The sequence below is a fragment of the Mycteria americana genome, chromosome 4, assembly GCF_035582795.1.
Source record: "Mycteria americana isolate JAX WOST 10 ecotype Jacksonville Zoo and Gardens chromosome 4, USCA_MyAme_1.0, whole genome shotgun sequence".
NCBI classification, from domain to species: Eukaryota; Metazoa; Chordata; class Aves; order Ciconiiformes; family Ciconiidae; genus Mycteria; species Mycteria americana.
In genome coordinates this window covers 59,714,010-59,730,184 of record NC_134368.1, presented here as the reverse complement: position 1 = coordinate 59,730,184, position 16,175 = coordinate 59,714,010, and the positions used below count along the sequence as shown (strand labels likewise).

The following is a 16,175-nucleotide window of genomic DNA, read 5'->3' as shown; positions in this document are numbered from 1 at the left end:
AACAGTCTCACAGTTTGGGAATCTTTATTCCAGTCCTTTCAGAATAAGGAAAAAAAATACCTTACAAATCCCATTTCCATTTTGAAGGCCTCTTCTTTTGCCTTCAAGAAGACTGTATTTGCTCAGGGCAGAGTTCCCCAACCCATTACAATGCATGGATGAACTTGAAAATGTTTTCTTCTGATGGTTTGGTTTCTTTGGTTATGCTGAGTTGGTGGTGTGCTGAAGACTGCCCAGTGTTTTGTGATATATGTGTATCTGTTGCAATAGGGTGACAGAGGAGAGGCAGGCCCTGTTGGGAAGGGTGAGCGAGGTGAACCTGGAGTTCCTGGACCAAAGGTCAGTCTGATTTTACATTGCAAATATTTTGTTAGGTTTACACCTATGAACACATCTTTTCCTGCTGAAAAATAGAACAAAAACTTGGTGAGTGAGCTTTTAAATGAAAATGCTGTCAAATACTCCGGTTTGGTCCAGAAGACAATGGCAGTTTTGTGTTCACGGCTGTGGAACTGCAGTCTGAATGGACTCTTATTTGGTCTACAAAGTAAAGTCACTACCTGCATACACTGTCACGGAGTTGGCCAAATTCATTACAGCTAAAGTCCTGACCTCCAGGTCCCTAACTTTCAGCATCAAAGTTTGAACTGTTTGACCAATGTAGCTATTGAATGCAGAGAAAATCCATTTTGCGTGCTGTTTTCTAACTCTGTAAGAAAAAGATCATTCTAACTACATTTTAGCATTGTCTTAATATTTTCCACTGTGTCAATAACATCAAGTTTTCCTTTCGTAATACATCTTGAAAACAATAAGGCAGATTCTATGCTCCTTGGCCAGTTTGTATTCACCTGAATGGCTGGGAAAAGAAGTTGTGGTAACACTTTATTTTAGGATATTTAACTATCTTCTCTATCTCTTAGCTATCATTTTTCAGGAGCTATGGAATGGCATAGGTCATTCCTGCAAACCAGTGTTAATGATGTCTACTCTTTACTAACACTAATACTACTTTTCCTTTGGAAGGATGGAATCTGTGGCCTTTGTATGCTGGTGTTAAAGAATATATTACTCTGGGTGCTATTAAATTCAGTGCCTTTACAGATTCATTATCTTGGTCATATAAAATGAACTGTTTCTGCTGTTCCATACTGTAGTTAGTCATTACTAATTTCTTTTTCTGTGCACTCCCATTTCTCTATCATTTTTCTCCTGTCTGTCTTCCTTCAAACAGGGGAAAACAGGTGAACCTGGATCTAGAGGCCCAAAAGGGTCAAAGGTTAGTAGTAAAGAAACTGTGGAGTAATTAACACAATGATTTTTAGGAGAAATTATTCGTAACATTTCACTTACATCTTTAAAAGAACCTGTAACAGTCTGCAGGGTTCTTTATAAGTGAAACCTTCTGACTTTCAGCTGTAGCTATTAGAGTCAAATGCTATGTGTTTTAAACACTGTGATTCTAGTTCTTTTTCTTTTACAACATCTATTCCACTCTGCTCTGGTTTTCCCTGTGCAGCTTGGTTTCTCTCTGTGTAACTGGTGTGGGTTAGTCCTCCCACATGCCAGGAACCAACACCTGACCATGCCTGTGGAGATTTAATTGATTTTCACAATAATTTTGTGGATCCACACTTTGGTGAGTTAGGAATTAGCAGTGTTCCACGTACTGCAGGCTGAGATATGCTGGCTAGAAGTACTACAAAGGCAAGACTTGTAAGGTTACATTACTGTTTTGCCTTCTTTAAAAAACTGCTTTGATTATATCTATCCATCTATCCATCCATCTCTATATATATATAGTTGGTTCACATATATGTAGAGAGAGATAAAATATATGCTTTTCTATTACTTCATCTGCTGTGCAAATACTGTGCTCGCTGGACTCCTTCATGTTATATTATGGAGTCAAAGCAAAAAGAAAATAGATTTGTTTAGGCGGTTATTGAGTCTATTGTCAGAATACAGATGATGAGACAATGTAGGCTGGTGGGATACTGTTTGCAGTACTTGTAAGGTCCTTGAAGAGCGGCCCATTCACAGTGCTTAAGGATGTGATTAAATAAGCGCCACTTAACTTCATTCGTTCTCACCAGAAAGAAATATTAGAAAGTGAGGGAGCTGATGATGAGGGGATTAAAGCATCAGAGTGATAATAGAAGAGCAAATCAGCCTCTCATTTGCCTACAGTACCCGGGGACCTCCCAAATGCACCAAAACGATAAAGATATGCCCTTTAATTTCCTTTTTATCAAAAAAGGATATACGACTTTCATTTTACCTGCATATGCATACCTGTCTTGAAAATCTGGCCCACAGAATTCAATGTAGTAGTTGGAAACTTAATTTTTTAACAATTCCAATGACACGTTCACTAGCTGCTGCCAAGGCAGCACTGAAAGGAAAGGCAGATGGCACAATGTTGATTACGTCCTGCCACCAGCCTGCTCTCCATATTCCTTTGTAAGCTCTATGAAAGGTTTCTGTTTTCTGTGTTTTCTATTACCACTGGTGAATTAATCAATCTTCCCTGACTTGTACCAAAGTTTTATATATTTCAACAGGAGCAAAAGTTGCAGTTCTTACCCAAATTAATTTCAAGTAACATAAAAATATAAGAGCTTGCTATGAAAGTGACTTTGAAACGAAATGAATCGTACTCACTGGATGCTGGGTTATGAATGCATACATGTTTGAAATTCCCTCCATCACTTGAAACATACTACTAATAGCCAGGAAGAAAAAGCTGTGTGCAAGATGGTAAAGATCTTACATCTGGTGCAGTAAGGAAGTCAAAGGAACTCTAATGCTGACAGTAATCTTGTGTTTGTAGGGGAGGCAAGAACTCAGAGCAGGGAAGTTCAGAAAATTAGCGGAGTCATGATCGCAGAAAGAAAAGTTTATACACTTTGAACACACCTTTGAAGAATTTGTTGAGTGTTATCGGACTTCAGACTGAGTGATTTCATGTCTCTAGCTTTCTCTTAAAGCTTTTGATAATAGTGCTATTATGAATAGGAAAGTTATAAAAATTACTTAATTGCTAATCCATCTTTTATTGGTTTTTTGGGATTTCTTATTCCAACCCAAAACAGCACTCAGTAACAATTCACACTGAACCAAATGCTTCGTCAACCCTGCCACTACACAGATTTTGAAGGAATTTTTTCTTTAATTAGCTTAGATCCACATTCTGTTTATTGTGAGAGGCCTTTTAAACTGGTTTATTTAAGGCAAACATATTTAAAAGGGAAGAACTAAGTGATATATTGTCAAATGGCATACCTGTTTTCAAATATCCTTTTTACATAGGGTGATACAGGTGACAGAGGTGACACAGGATCTGCAGGTCCACGGGTAAGTCGACTTCTCATTTCAGCTCTTTGGTTTGTACTCTTAGATTCAGTCCACACTATGAATTGAAATTGTAGCAGCAACTCCAGTGAAACCAGTGAAACTGGGCACTTGACTCTGGTGGGATGTGTGTTGCTAACTGGCCTTTAATATGAATAACAGCCCTTGCTACTATTTGAAGCAGTCTCCTGTTCACAGTTCATGGGCAGGATGTTACCTGCCAGATGTTCTGACATTGTTCACAGCCAATACAGAGCTAGAGTATAGGGACTGCCTAAATATCTAACCTCAGAGGTTTCACATATTTGCTTTCCCACTGCAGCACAAGTCACTGTGTACTGGCTAGCTTGTTTATATTTATCTTTTTAAAAAACTGTTTTCCTTTAAAAATAATCTTTAGTTTAATGCTAACTTTTGTGGTTTGTAGTAATATATTGTAAGTACAACAAGATTCCAACACTGCACAATCAAGTCAAAGTATGTGTCAGTAGTTAAGTGTCTAGAGTAGTCTTTGGCAGGTGTCTCAAAACTTTTATGGAAAATATATTACAGGGACCACCTGGACAGAAGGGTGATCAAGGCGCAACAGAGATAATTGATTATAATGGCAATATCCATGAAGCTCTGCAGGTATGCAAACATAACAAGGCTGGAGTGGCTTAGTCTGGTCTGGGAAAAAGCAGTCTGACATCATTGTATTTCTCTTTTGTGTAGGCCTTGAAAACATTTTGTGTGCAAAGATTTGCTGAGCTTATTAATCAGGAATCTCTTTCTGCATTTGGAAACCAGGTTTTCTGTTTGGTGTTAGACAAACTGTTTCCTTGATACAATTTAGCTGAGTGAATTAGTTTCATTTCCCCTGGAGAGTATTGACATCATCTAATGAGGATAAAGCTGATTCATTGCTGGCTCTGGTGCTTAGTGCTGAATTCGTGTAATAAACCACATACAGGTTCAACAGAAGTTTCTGCTTTTCAGTTCATGTAGTATAATATTGACATTTCTTTTTTTCCTCCTTTTCCTCCTCCTCTTCCTATAAAATGCAAAGAGCAGAATATTTGAGATTTGGAAACCATGTATCGTGGTTCCATTAGCAAGCTGTGGATTCAATCAGCAACTTGAGTATGTTAAATAGACCAAGCACCAGTCTTCCCACTTATTCATTTCCAGAAAACTTATTTTGACTGGTGTGCAGAAAAGTGTGGAGGATTAAAGTGGGGTTACAAAAAGAATGAATGAGTGTTTGCATAAAAGCAAAGTACCAAGGTGACATATGTCATTGCAGTCAAGGTGATTTACGTTGCAGTATACTCAGATGCAAATTCTGTGCAGTATAGCTCCACCAAAGTGAATGGCTTGCTTATGTGCAACTGAAGACTGAATTTGGCTCATTGTGCATCTGATCATTTTCTCACTGAAGCCGCTGAACTTTTTGTCTTGCATTTACTCAGTGGGAGTGCATAGATGTCTGGCAAGTCATTTGGTTTTCAAGACTGTTTTGAAAAATAAAAAAATCTCACTGCCTTTACTAAAATCTAAAAGCCTGTATGTTGTCAAGGCTAAGTCCACTCTTTCATTGTGAGTTGTGTCTATGGGGAAGTCTACATAGGCATGTTCTGAGGCTCTGCATTATGCCTGTCTCTTTTGGTTTACCCTTAAGGGAATTCAAACACACAACTTCCAGTCTTTTAAATCACTCTCTGAGGTAGATGCCGAAAGTAGCCTGAAATTAATGTTGCATATTGCCAGACACAGATTTACCAGGGGCTTTAACCCCTGTATCTCCTGTATCCTCTTTGTATCTTAACTCTGGCATCAATGTTACTTTCAAGCTTCCTCAGAAAATCTGCAGCACATAAAGAAGTCTTAAAAAGGGACTAAAGCCTATTGTGGTGGTTGAAACAGATTAGGAGGACCTTATCACATTGTAAATCATTTCAAATGTCATCACCTTCTGATCCAGGGCAACAAATAATTTATATTAATGGGAATGGCTGTGCAAGGATGGTGTATGTAAGATTATATAGGATCAGTCAAAAATACCCTTGCCAAATCCAGCTCAGTCCTTTCAGATGGCAAGCACCCATGCCTAAGTCTCCTGGTGCCAAATTCTTAGGGGCTCTGAGATTTGCAGCTCTCCCATAGAAGCAAATGAGAACTTTCAGTGCTCAGCACTGAGCTGTGAACTTGCACAGAATTTGGCCTGCTGATTTAAGAAGTTGACAAGAGTTTGCAAGATCTGGGCTGCCTGTCTGCTTTTTTTAGAATTTAGTAATAAACATCAAGCAGCCTAGAAGCTTCAGAACAATTCAGTTACTTTGTGTTGTGCCTCCTACTCAATCTCATGTGTCAGTGGAGAATAAGATGTCTTAGTCCATCAGCACTGAAAACTGCAATCTTCAAATTATCATTATAGTTTGAGCAAGACACCTGCTGAGTGTATGTGGCTTTCACTTGGGGGACCAGATACAAAATATGTGTGTGTCTATCGAGATTGCTCTTCAGGCCTATTCTGCAGAATTTCCTAAGGCAAAAGGCAGTAGCTGCAAAAGTTTAACCTTTGTAGGAACTACACCACTTTCTTTGTAGGAAGTACAGGAAATTGAGATATCAAAATCTGAATATGCTGATGAAAAGGAACCCATTAGCGTGAACATGCAAACAGTAATTTGCAATGGTTATTTTATGTTTTCATATTAGATAAACTGAATTTTTCACTGTTTTTAGAATTCTTGATATATTTCCATAAATATGTTTAAATGCAAAGGACATCAATATATTAAAGTCATCTGTTAGAGAACTTCTTTTTTTTAAAATAGTGTGTATTGAGCAGGTTCCAATTTTTTTATAACAGTATATATTATTGCACTGGCAAATGAAGATTCTTTTAAAGCTTAAAACAGAAGATTTGCAAACTTTTGTTTGTACATAGGAAAGCAATTAGAGAAGCTAAATATTTCTTGTTCCATATATGCCAGCAGGTTCTTCACAAGCAACAGGAAAGCATGTGCAAGCAGCAGTATTTGGGGGTTTTACTCTGTTTAAAAATATAGACAAGCATTTTAATTACTTTAAATGCTTTTTCACTTGCTTTTAGATTCTTCTTTGGCAAAAACTAGTGCCGGGTCAAGATATTTTGCCTCCTTCCATGATTAAAATGTCTTTTGTCTTTCCAATCATTTAAAGCAGAATTGTTGTGTATATAGCTGAGTTTCTGGGCCAGCAGCTTTGGATTTAGAACTTCACTTTTTTTTACGTCTGAGTTTCTATATGAAGATCAATGTTACGTCTCCACTCTAGGAACTGTATTTATTAATTAAACTGTGGTGCAAAACCGCCAGAGATTGCAAAACATGGGGCAAGTCTTTTATTCACTTTAAGAAACGAACTCATCATGTTATCCTAAAATGTTTAAAAAAACTTTTGAAGATTTTTGTTATTATTTTGCTATTTAGTCATCATTTATTCGATCACTTAAATTGTACGCGAACCTGCAGTCTTCACCTATGTAAAATCCTGATTTCCATAGAAGCCAAGTAACTAGTACAACGCTGGGAGTTAAAAATAACATGGTTTTCACCCTAATGTTTTTTTGGATGCATGGTGTATCCCAGATGCAGCATAGGTTTTGTGGAGATGCTAAATTGTAACAAGCAGAATAATTTATATCGTTGTTCAAGTCTGGTAATGGTGTCTCTTTTTAATACATTTTCCCAACAGAGGATTGCCACCCTGACTGTCACGGTAATTCCTATCGCTTGATTTACTGTGTGTTGCAGAACTTCTCCTTTGTGTCACAGCATGTTCATAATTCTGCCAGTTCGGGAAATGTCTTCATTGGATGTTGACTCTGTTCATCATCACATGTATTTATTTATTCGCTTAGCGTTCCCATAACAGAGAAAGCATTGTTGAAAGCCATTCAACAATGGAATCAGTTCTGCCTCTGCTGAATTAATGGCAAAACACCTAGGTAAGAGACCAGGAAAATATGGAACTCAGTATTTCTGCAGGTACACATCTAGGCAGATAGCTGCTTTGGAATTTTTGGTGTATGTTCCCATCTCTGTGTGTCTACATTGGAGTCGAGCGAAAACATGAAGCAGGATTTGAGTACCAAACAATTTTCTATTATCAACCTTATTTTCAGGGCAGAAATTCAGTACTTTCAAATTGGCTTGTGAAGAAACATCATTTGGGAGTTTTCAGACCAGATGCAAATTATTTTCTGAAAAAGGCCTGTCTCAGTTAACTATAAATAAGTAAAGCTAAGTAGAAAGCCCAAGTATGAGGAATCCTCTTGTCCCATCTCATCAGATCTCAGAAATAAAGATAAATTTTCCAGCACCTGGCCCCAGAATGTGCGGACGACTGAACACTCCAGTGCTCTAACTCTAGCCAATTTCTGTGGCGGGGCTTAGCCACATCCTGCCAGACACAATTTCTGAGAATACTGACACCAGCTACGAGATGCTTACAGTATTGCAGGTTCAGCCTTCCCTTAAAGCTGCAGACTTGGTATAAGCAAATTATTTAATTCTTCTTTTTGTTTCAAGTTCTTCTCTGCAAGATTACTATTAGTCCTATTTTCCCATCTGTAGAAATGCGCTCTCTATATTAATGGAGGGGATTTTTAATTTTTTTTTTTTTTTAAAAAGCATCCCCACTGTGCACCATCCAGACCAATATTTGATACGTGACCCTGTGTCCGTGGCCTGAGGTAGAAATGAAAGAAATAGTTACAACTTATTCCATGGCGATTTCACAAAGCACTGGGTATCCCCAAATGCACTTAGCATCTTTTAGCAGAATCCTCTTTGCAATCAGTTGGAGATTTCTCCTGACCTTGGATTGTTTTGGATCAGGGTGTAAGGGCTGGCAAATGTGGCTGAGGTGAGTTTTGGTCTCCCCACCATTAAGAGGAGCTTTGCCATTTCATCAGTGGGAGCAGCAGGACTGTATTATAAAATATGAGCTGTACTGTTATTTTAACATTGGTTTTTGTGGCACCCTTCTTGTCATAGATTAACAACTGGTCCATAACTGGTCTTGGTTCCCCTTGCGTTAAAAATCTAACCCATTTTGTTACAGTAGCTATATTAACATTCAACCTGTGTTTACATGGCAAGTCCTGCAGGAATTTATTTAGAAACTGAGAGGTTTGTATGTTTCTATTTAGGGGCCACCAGGACCACCGGGACCCCAAGGGCTGCAAGGGCCAAAGGTGATCTTCCTTATTTTACTCATTGTATCTGAAGAGTGGAGGTATTTTCTGCTTTTTTAACTGATGTGTGCACACAGGTACATGGAGCTCTCCTGTACAGCATATTTAACTGTAATTTTACTGAGTATGGCATGCTTCAAACTTTGCATCCTAGCCTTTTGGAATACAGCTTTCCAGAATAGGTGCTTTGTTTAGTTGCCGCACACAGATGCTCAGCTGAGAACTGGCAAAATCAGTTAGTACTGAAACAGCGCAGAAGCATCTCCCCTGTGGATCTGCACTGAGGCTGTTCCCTAGGATTTCTGCTGCAGAGGGTGTCTGTGTGTCTGCAAAGTAGCTGCACAACCAGACAGCGGCTCCTACACATCACTTCTGGCTGGGTGAGAAAGAGGTAGGCAAAACAGCATGTGCAAGGCACTGCTGGCCCACAGCATGAGTGCATGTAAATGCACCTTTTATGTTACAGTGGTGCCCACCCAAATAAGCACAGTATTTTCTAATCTCAGTACAAATTAAAACGTGCATATGTGGGCAGGAGCCTGGCTGCAAACCCAAGCCTGCTAATCCCACCTGGCTGGTGCTATGCATAGTACCAGAACTATTAGTGAGCAGCCCACACAGAGACAATGAATACCATATGCTGCACTGTTCTATAAAATTTAAATAATAAATTTGCCTATACTTTTTAAAAAAAATTGTTGCAGTTAGTGGACCCTCCTTAAATGGGTTTTAAATTAGTTGAGATAATTCTCCTATTTCTTAAATACTGGATATATCGTATCTTCTATCAGTGACTCTAAGCTCTTCCAAGAGTAAATACATGTTTCTTCAATAACAACACTAGACATTTCAATTTTAGGCTTCATCCAAGGTACCATATGGAAATACATCACATTATACATGTTAATTGTTTTGAGAAATTGTGAGAAACCAGCTTCATTCTTCTACATGAAAATTGATAATGGAATACACAGTTAAGTGTGCAGAAATGGCTTTCCGCATTAGGATCTACCCAGCATTTCTGCAGCCTGGAGTATGTTGTAAAACAGAGGAGGTGGAGTGTGGAAGAGGTTGTGTTCCTTCATATGGGTGAGCATTCCCATTCAAGATTAATGACGTAAAGCAGAATTCAACCTTACAGGAGTTTGTTTCCAGTATCATAGTCTCTACCAATCAATATAACTTGCTTCCTTGGAGAATGCTATTCGGGAACTGGTGCACAGGGCAATGTTGTGAATGTGAACTCCTTCACTGAGTCATTTATATTAGCCAGAGAAAGAAAACATAAAGTCTCTGTCTACCCTACATGTATCGAGAGCCATGATTCCATATTTATTACAGTAACTGACACAAAGTTTCCATTAGATTGGGGTCTTTTCACCAGGCTTCTGGGGTTTCTTTTTTTCTTTCTTCTTATGCACTTGTCTGGCCTTTATACAACCCAAAGTTTGTGTACTGGCCTCATCAGTAGGGCTATTTATTCAGCATGTTCCATACAGGTATTGTATATGTGCTGCTGGTTTTGATGGAATATTCTTTGGTTTTGTTGTTGTTAATTATGGCAATTTACTAATCTCAGACATTACTAATCAGTTTAGTTAATTTAGCACTGCCTCTTTCCTCTAATGTCTGGGACAAGTGGGATAATCCAATTCCATCTCATCTTTTTCAGGGTGAACCAGGATCCCCGGGAACTCCAGGAGTTGATGGGGAGCAGGTACATTTTGCGTAAATCATGTAGTGCACATCATGTGAACAACCATAGGTTATTTTAGGAGATTATTTCTGTGGTCCCAAGTTGTAGCTTAGATTTCATAATCTGGATAATAATATAATTATAATAATAAAGATAATTATTGTGTTGCTGCATACTCTGTGGTCTAATAATAGCTGCATTTCTACATATCAGTGACAAAGGTCAATCCATAGACTGACTTATTCTGCTTATTAGGATCAAAGCTAGCATTCTGTTGGTATGTCTGGTTTTTTACACGACTTGCTGAATAAGTACATATTTTAGGGTCCTAAAGGCTCAAAAGGGGATACAGGTGATCCTGGAATGCCTGGAGAAAAGGGAGGAATTGGACTGCCTGGCCTGCCAGTGAGTATGAAAAATGAATTAATTTTGGCTAAAATACTTGTATTTTTTCTCTCTTCCACTATCAGGAATTTCCAACAGTGCTGATAAATTGCAAATGAGACAGAAAGCACTGGAGAGGAAAATTCTGAGAGTGTTCTGCAGCTAACCTAGGAGGAGGTGTAAGATTGTCAGAACTTTTCATTCCATTTACAGTCAAACACAATATTGCTTTGGGAAGAGAGAGATTAGTCAGCATGCTGATCAGATTGTACCTCTCATAATGTATAGCACAGCTTTGGGTAAGTGTAGCTCGTAGGAGAAAGGAGCTATGTTTTGAAGACTTGTCAGGAATTTCAGATGACTTAGATTGAGGAGGGAGAGAAAATGCATCAATATTTAAGGGATGCATTCTTCCTATTCCTACATAGATGTATACATACAAATGAAATTTCTCAGTAAAAATAGAAACAATTCCAAAAATGTATCCATAGTACGATATATCATGAATGGAGTGCCAACTTAAGGACCTGTCATAAATATCATGCCACAATTGATAGCTGACAATATAAAAGCATACCTTTACATTTGTTAACAGTTATTAATAAAGTAACACCAAAATTTAAAAAAAGGAATTCCATTATATGTGTGCTGTATTATTATTTTCAAAAAATTATAATTCTTTGCAAATAAATCTTACCATTTCTAGATTGATTGATAATAAGATTAAAGCTGTTTATAAATGCTGTTTTGTAATGATTCTGTAGGGAGCCAATGGTATGAAAGGCGAAAAAGGAGACGTGGGTTTGCCTGGTGCCCAAGGTCCTTCAGTAAGTCTCAGTGTGATGTTGCAATGAACATAGTAGTCCAGCAATGGTTCTCCAACTTTGGATTCTGAACGATACTTCATATTCATGACTGATCTTTCCTGACATCCTTGATGATTCCTACACTTGAACTTTCAAAATATTTTTCTTCTTTGAATAATTATTTGCCCTTTTGAGAATGAATGGATTTCTGGTCATAGACTTAAATACTGTTTAAGAAATTCTAAAGATATAATCCTGTTCTGTTCTATTCTCTCACTATGAACAGACCTGCTCATTTTAGTGAAAGCCTTCTGACTCTGTAATGAATCAAAAGATAAATGCTTTGCGAGATAAAGTAGGGAGATAAAACTGATGGAAGAAGGAAAAAAAAAAACAAAACAAAACAAAACAACAAAGCAAATAAATCTCTCTCAACACCTTGTATTCTGGGGATCTCAGAAAGTCCAGTGAGAACCGGACTAGACTGACGTCAGCGATGTCAGGAATAGTGACATGTGACCCAAGATAGAGACTAGTTTTACAAGACCAGACAGTCTCCTGATTTTTCAAAGCATTGTAAAGGCATTTAAAAACAAACAAACAAAACAAAACACCGCACCCAAACAAAAAAACCCAAACCAAAACAACAAAAAACCTCCCCACACAATAGCTTTATGATATGGGTGATTAACATTATCAGAGCACAGTAAGTTAGGAAACCTCAGAGCAGAAGTTAACTACCACTACCCTGTCAGTGGTGACATGCCCCGGGGTATTTGGAGCCATAACTCTGAGGAGTCAAAGAGGTTACCCTCTGCCATTGCAGGGCACACTAGGCACCCTGTATCTCTGAGCCTCTTTCTCTGAAATGAAAATTAATTTGTTACAAATTAATTCACTAACTCGTTCATCTTACTCTGCTTGTTTTCACTTGAAACAAGGCTTTCAGTCTTCAGGAGATTTCACAGATGGTAGAATCTCTGTCTTATGTTTCAAAGCTCATTTTGTTGCCACGATTGCCATCACCAACAGCTAGTGTAGCAGAGGGGTTGCGCCTAGGTCTGGAGAGCTGATTTAGCATCCCTGCTGCCATCTTGCAGGTTATGATAACATCCCTTTGGAATTAAACCCAGGAAGAGAGGTGATATTAAACTGTAAATATCATCATGAAATTCTCTTTCAAGGATTTGTTAGGAACACAGAAAACCAGTCAGAATATGCATGCACTAAATGCTGAGCAACTTGATTACCTATTTTAATGACTTTAGGGAATTCTTGGTACAAGTGGACTAAATGAAATAAAAGGAGAGACAAAGGGCAATTTTGAAAATATGACAAACCCTAGCCTGAATTTAATATCCTCTCCATTCATCAGTATTGGAGAGGAATAGAATCACACATCACCTTTTTCTGTTTCTGTAGATTATGTACTACAGAGACAACTAAGGAGCACATACCATAAAATATTAAAAGTTCAAGCATCCCTGCTCAGTACTGTTTGTTTTAGAGAGATTTTTTTTTTCCCCCATAGTGTCTTAAAGTGTATCTTAGACCTTAGGAGTAAGAATTAGGAGACAGGCACACTGCCATATGGCACAGGCAAATCTACACTTCAGGTACCCTGTCTTTTGAATCAAAATAATTCCCATTCCTAAACCTCTTTCTTGATACACTGTCAATGTGCACCGTTGCATTGCTATGTTTGTAAGTGCTTGCCAACAGAAGAAGGGTCAGTCTGACTTTTGGTATTTGTGAGGGATTTCCTTACTCTGCGTGATTTAATGCTACTGTTTTTTATCTGTAGATGATAGGACCACCTGGACCACCAGGGCCACATGGTCCTCCAGGCCCTATGGTAAGCTTGGGAGGAAGAGCGGGGCTAGAAAGGGCCTAAGCCCTCTTGTCGTTTTAATGCCTGCTTAATAAAGTGCTATGAGAGTATGTGACCATTAGAGGGGGACCTAATTTAGGACCTTTTCTGCATGTCTTAAAATTCGTAGGAAGTAGAGAAACAAATGGCACCTGCCTATGTTAATGTTAACACGCTAGTGGTCTGGTTCATTCTCTGCATCAGGTGTTTACGGTTGCTTTATTGGCAGCTGCATTTCATTTGTGAGGACAAAAATACAGGTGCAACTTGCACCCCTATAAAGCAACAAACTCTTAAAAATTTGTGGCATATTTTCGTAATGAAAAATCGTATCTTTATCTTCAGGGACCTCATGGACTGCCTGGCCCAAAGGTAAATTAATGGCTGTCTTGAATAGTCATGTTCTTGATGTCTGCGAAGTGTCATGCTTTGTTCTTTAATGCATGCAGCTATGTTTTGTCTTATGTCTCATTTAATAAATGTTTCTGATATTCTTAAACCTTAAAGCAGATTTTAATATTAACAGATAGCTTTAAAAGCTTTTAAAATTTTCTGTGATTGTTTCTGAGTAGTATTTCTCCTGAGCATTGGCTGAATCCTTTTTTCTGTAGTATTTGTGATGTGGCACTAAATTATTTAGTTTTCTGTTTACGGGCAAGCTACTCACCATTGCACTTGCAATTGGAATTACTTTTGAACATAGAAGCGTGTTATACACTTAGGAAATGGAATCAAATAAACTGTTCTTCATTTATGCTCTCTTGCATCTCCTACTTCTTCCAGTATGAATGGCCTTTCACCTTCTTAGGTGCCATGTACTTTGCTGACCAGTTCCTTCACACATTTTGCAAGTTCCCCATCATAACCTCATGTGTGTATTTTCATGTTTTCCAGCCTGGAATCCCTGATCAGGCAGGTCTTCAATCCTATTTGAACATTTTCCACAGCACAGTACATGAAGATACACTGTAGGGACTCTCTAGGCCCATGAAAATTGCTCAGGAGGGGGGAAGCAGGTTTTGGCAGAGTTGGAATATTTTAGTTTGTGCTTTAATTCAGTAATCACCAGTAAACTAAAATTCAGTGTGACACTATAGCATAGCATTCATTAGGGCCAGTGGTGTTGTCGGGCATGATCATTTTAATCACTATGGCTCCCTAATCACATGCACCTTTCTCAAAAAATAAGTAAGAGGAGGAGGGTTTTTTTGGTTTAGTTTTTGGGTTTTGTTTTGGTTTTTTAAGGTGTGAGACAGAAAATCACAGGTTTGAATCGTTATGAGACTGTGTTACCTTGGCACAAGAAGCCTGAGTCATAAATCATTTTTTGAAGTCAAGTCTGTTCCATCTTAGCACCAGCCCTGCCTTACCTCAGGCTTTTGGCCTGAGACTCAGGCTTTTGTGAGATTTCTCAGGTCTGTTTCCAAAACTTCAGCATTTTCAGTGCTACCGCTCTGAAAGTCACATCAAGTCAAATAGAAGAAGAATGAAGAAATGGGTACTTAGGCAGGGTGCAAAGCAGGCAGATGATGTCTGGAGTTACTTAAAGCAGCGGACTAGATTCTATTCAGATTTTTTTAAAAAAATATGAATATGATATAAGGTAACGTAATACATCAAAGGGAAACCTAGGAACAAGGCCATGGAGAGCAGCCTGGATGAAATACGCTCCTATTTCTGTTTCCCAAAAGAGGCAGGCGCGGTCAGTACTCTTTTTGACTGGGCAGCCCTCAAGCTGAGGTAGTTTTTCTTGATGTGAGAATGATTTATTGGCAACTCCAAGCCCACCATTATGCTCCTAGTGATGTTTAATGTAATAGCCTATGCATAATTTAACAATCACAACCAGACAAGTGCCATTTCTTATGTTGTTTAAACTTCTCTGTATGAACACACAAACTATGGACCTCCCAAAGAGCTTTGCATTGTATAATCTATACTGCTTCTTTTAATTTGTCACTGTTTAATTATGTATGCTTAAAGGTTTAAAATATCTTTACGTAAGATTTTGCTGCAAATTCCAGTTTGCTGTAAGAAAAAATATTGCTTCCTTATAAAAGGTACTTTTCAGGAGATCTCCCTGTAGAAACCTTCAGTTTTGAGGCTTATTTTTCTGATAGTTTTGTTTCAGTTTGAATTATCTGCATAGGGTGGTTTATGGGATTTGAGGAAATTCCAAAAACCCCTGAAACTCATGCTTAATTCAAACCATCTAACTGTAGTGATAATTATTAGGAAAAGATTCAAAAGAATCTGTTACTTATAAGTTTCCTGTAGTTTTTTTCACACAGATTTTAAATCTCTAGCAGACACCTCCCAAGTGCTTTTGCCCAGTACTATATCAGTATGTAAATTGCCAGTAAGCTGAGAAGGGTTGAATTTGTGTCCTTGTTTCAAACTGGAATTTGCAGCCATTTCTGAGACTGGCTTCTTCTATCCCAGCTTAAATACCCATTATAGCACCAAAAATTTGGCATTTATACTTTTACGTTTAGGGTGAACCAGGGTTAAATGGTCTTAAAGGATTGAAGGGTGAACCAGGTCAAAAGGGTGACAGAGGGCCCCTTGGTCTTCCAGTAAGTAAAAAACCCAAACTATTCAATCTCAGTGCAAATCACAAACTTCTCTTTCCACTCGTGATGAACAACTCTGGTTTACTCAACAGCATACATAGAATATACCATGTTAGAGCAGAGCATCAGTCTTGTTTTGTTTTACCCCAAATCTGTGCTATCGTCCAAAGTAACGTCCTGTATTACCCAGTGCTGTCAGGTTTTTTTTGTTATGTGTCAGTGTTTTGAAAGTGTTCAGTGTCACGAGGATGCCTTCACCCCCATTACA

General features: G+C 38.3%; 1 protein-coding gene across 1 annotated transcript in view; it reads left to right on the top strand.

Annotated features, from left to right (window-relative positions):
• The window catches only part of COL25A1 (collagen type XXV alpha 1 chain), a 330,679-nt gene that overhangs the window by 294,289 nt on the left and 20,215 nt on the right, over nucleotides 1–16,175 (top strand). Inside the window, exons 20-31 of the mRNA XM_075500712.1 lie at nucleotides 271–339; nucleotides 1,235–1,279; nucleotides 3,313–3,357; nucleotides 3,907–3,984; nucleotides 7,075–7,098; nucleotides 8,534–8,578; nucleotides 10,251–10,295; nucleotides 10,599–10,679; nucleotides 11,423–11,485; nucleotides 13,269–13,319; nucleotides 13,680–13,706; nucleotides 15,830–15,910. Coding sequence (XP_075356827.1) covers nucleotides 271–339; nucleotides 1,235–1,279; nucleotides 3,313–3,357; nucleotides 3,907–3,984; nucleotides 7,075–7,098; nucleotides 8,534–8,578; nucleotides 10,251–10,295; nucleotides 10,599–10,679; nucleotides 11,423–11,485; nucleotides 13,269–13,319; nucleotides 13,680–13,706; nucleotides 15,830–15,910 — 654 coding nt within the window. The remainder of the gene's footprint in view (nucleotides 1–270; nucleotides 340–1,234; nucleotides 1,280–3,312; nucleotides 3,358–3,906; nucleotides 3,985–7,074; nucleotides 7,099–8,533; nucleotides 8,579–10,250; nucleotides 10,296–10,598; nucleotides 10,680–11,422; nucleotides 11,486–13,268; nucleotides 13,320–13,679; nucleotides 13,707–15,829; nucleotides 15,911–16,175) is intronic.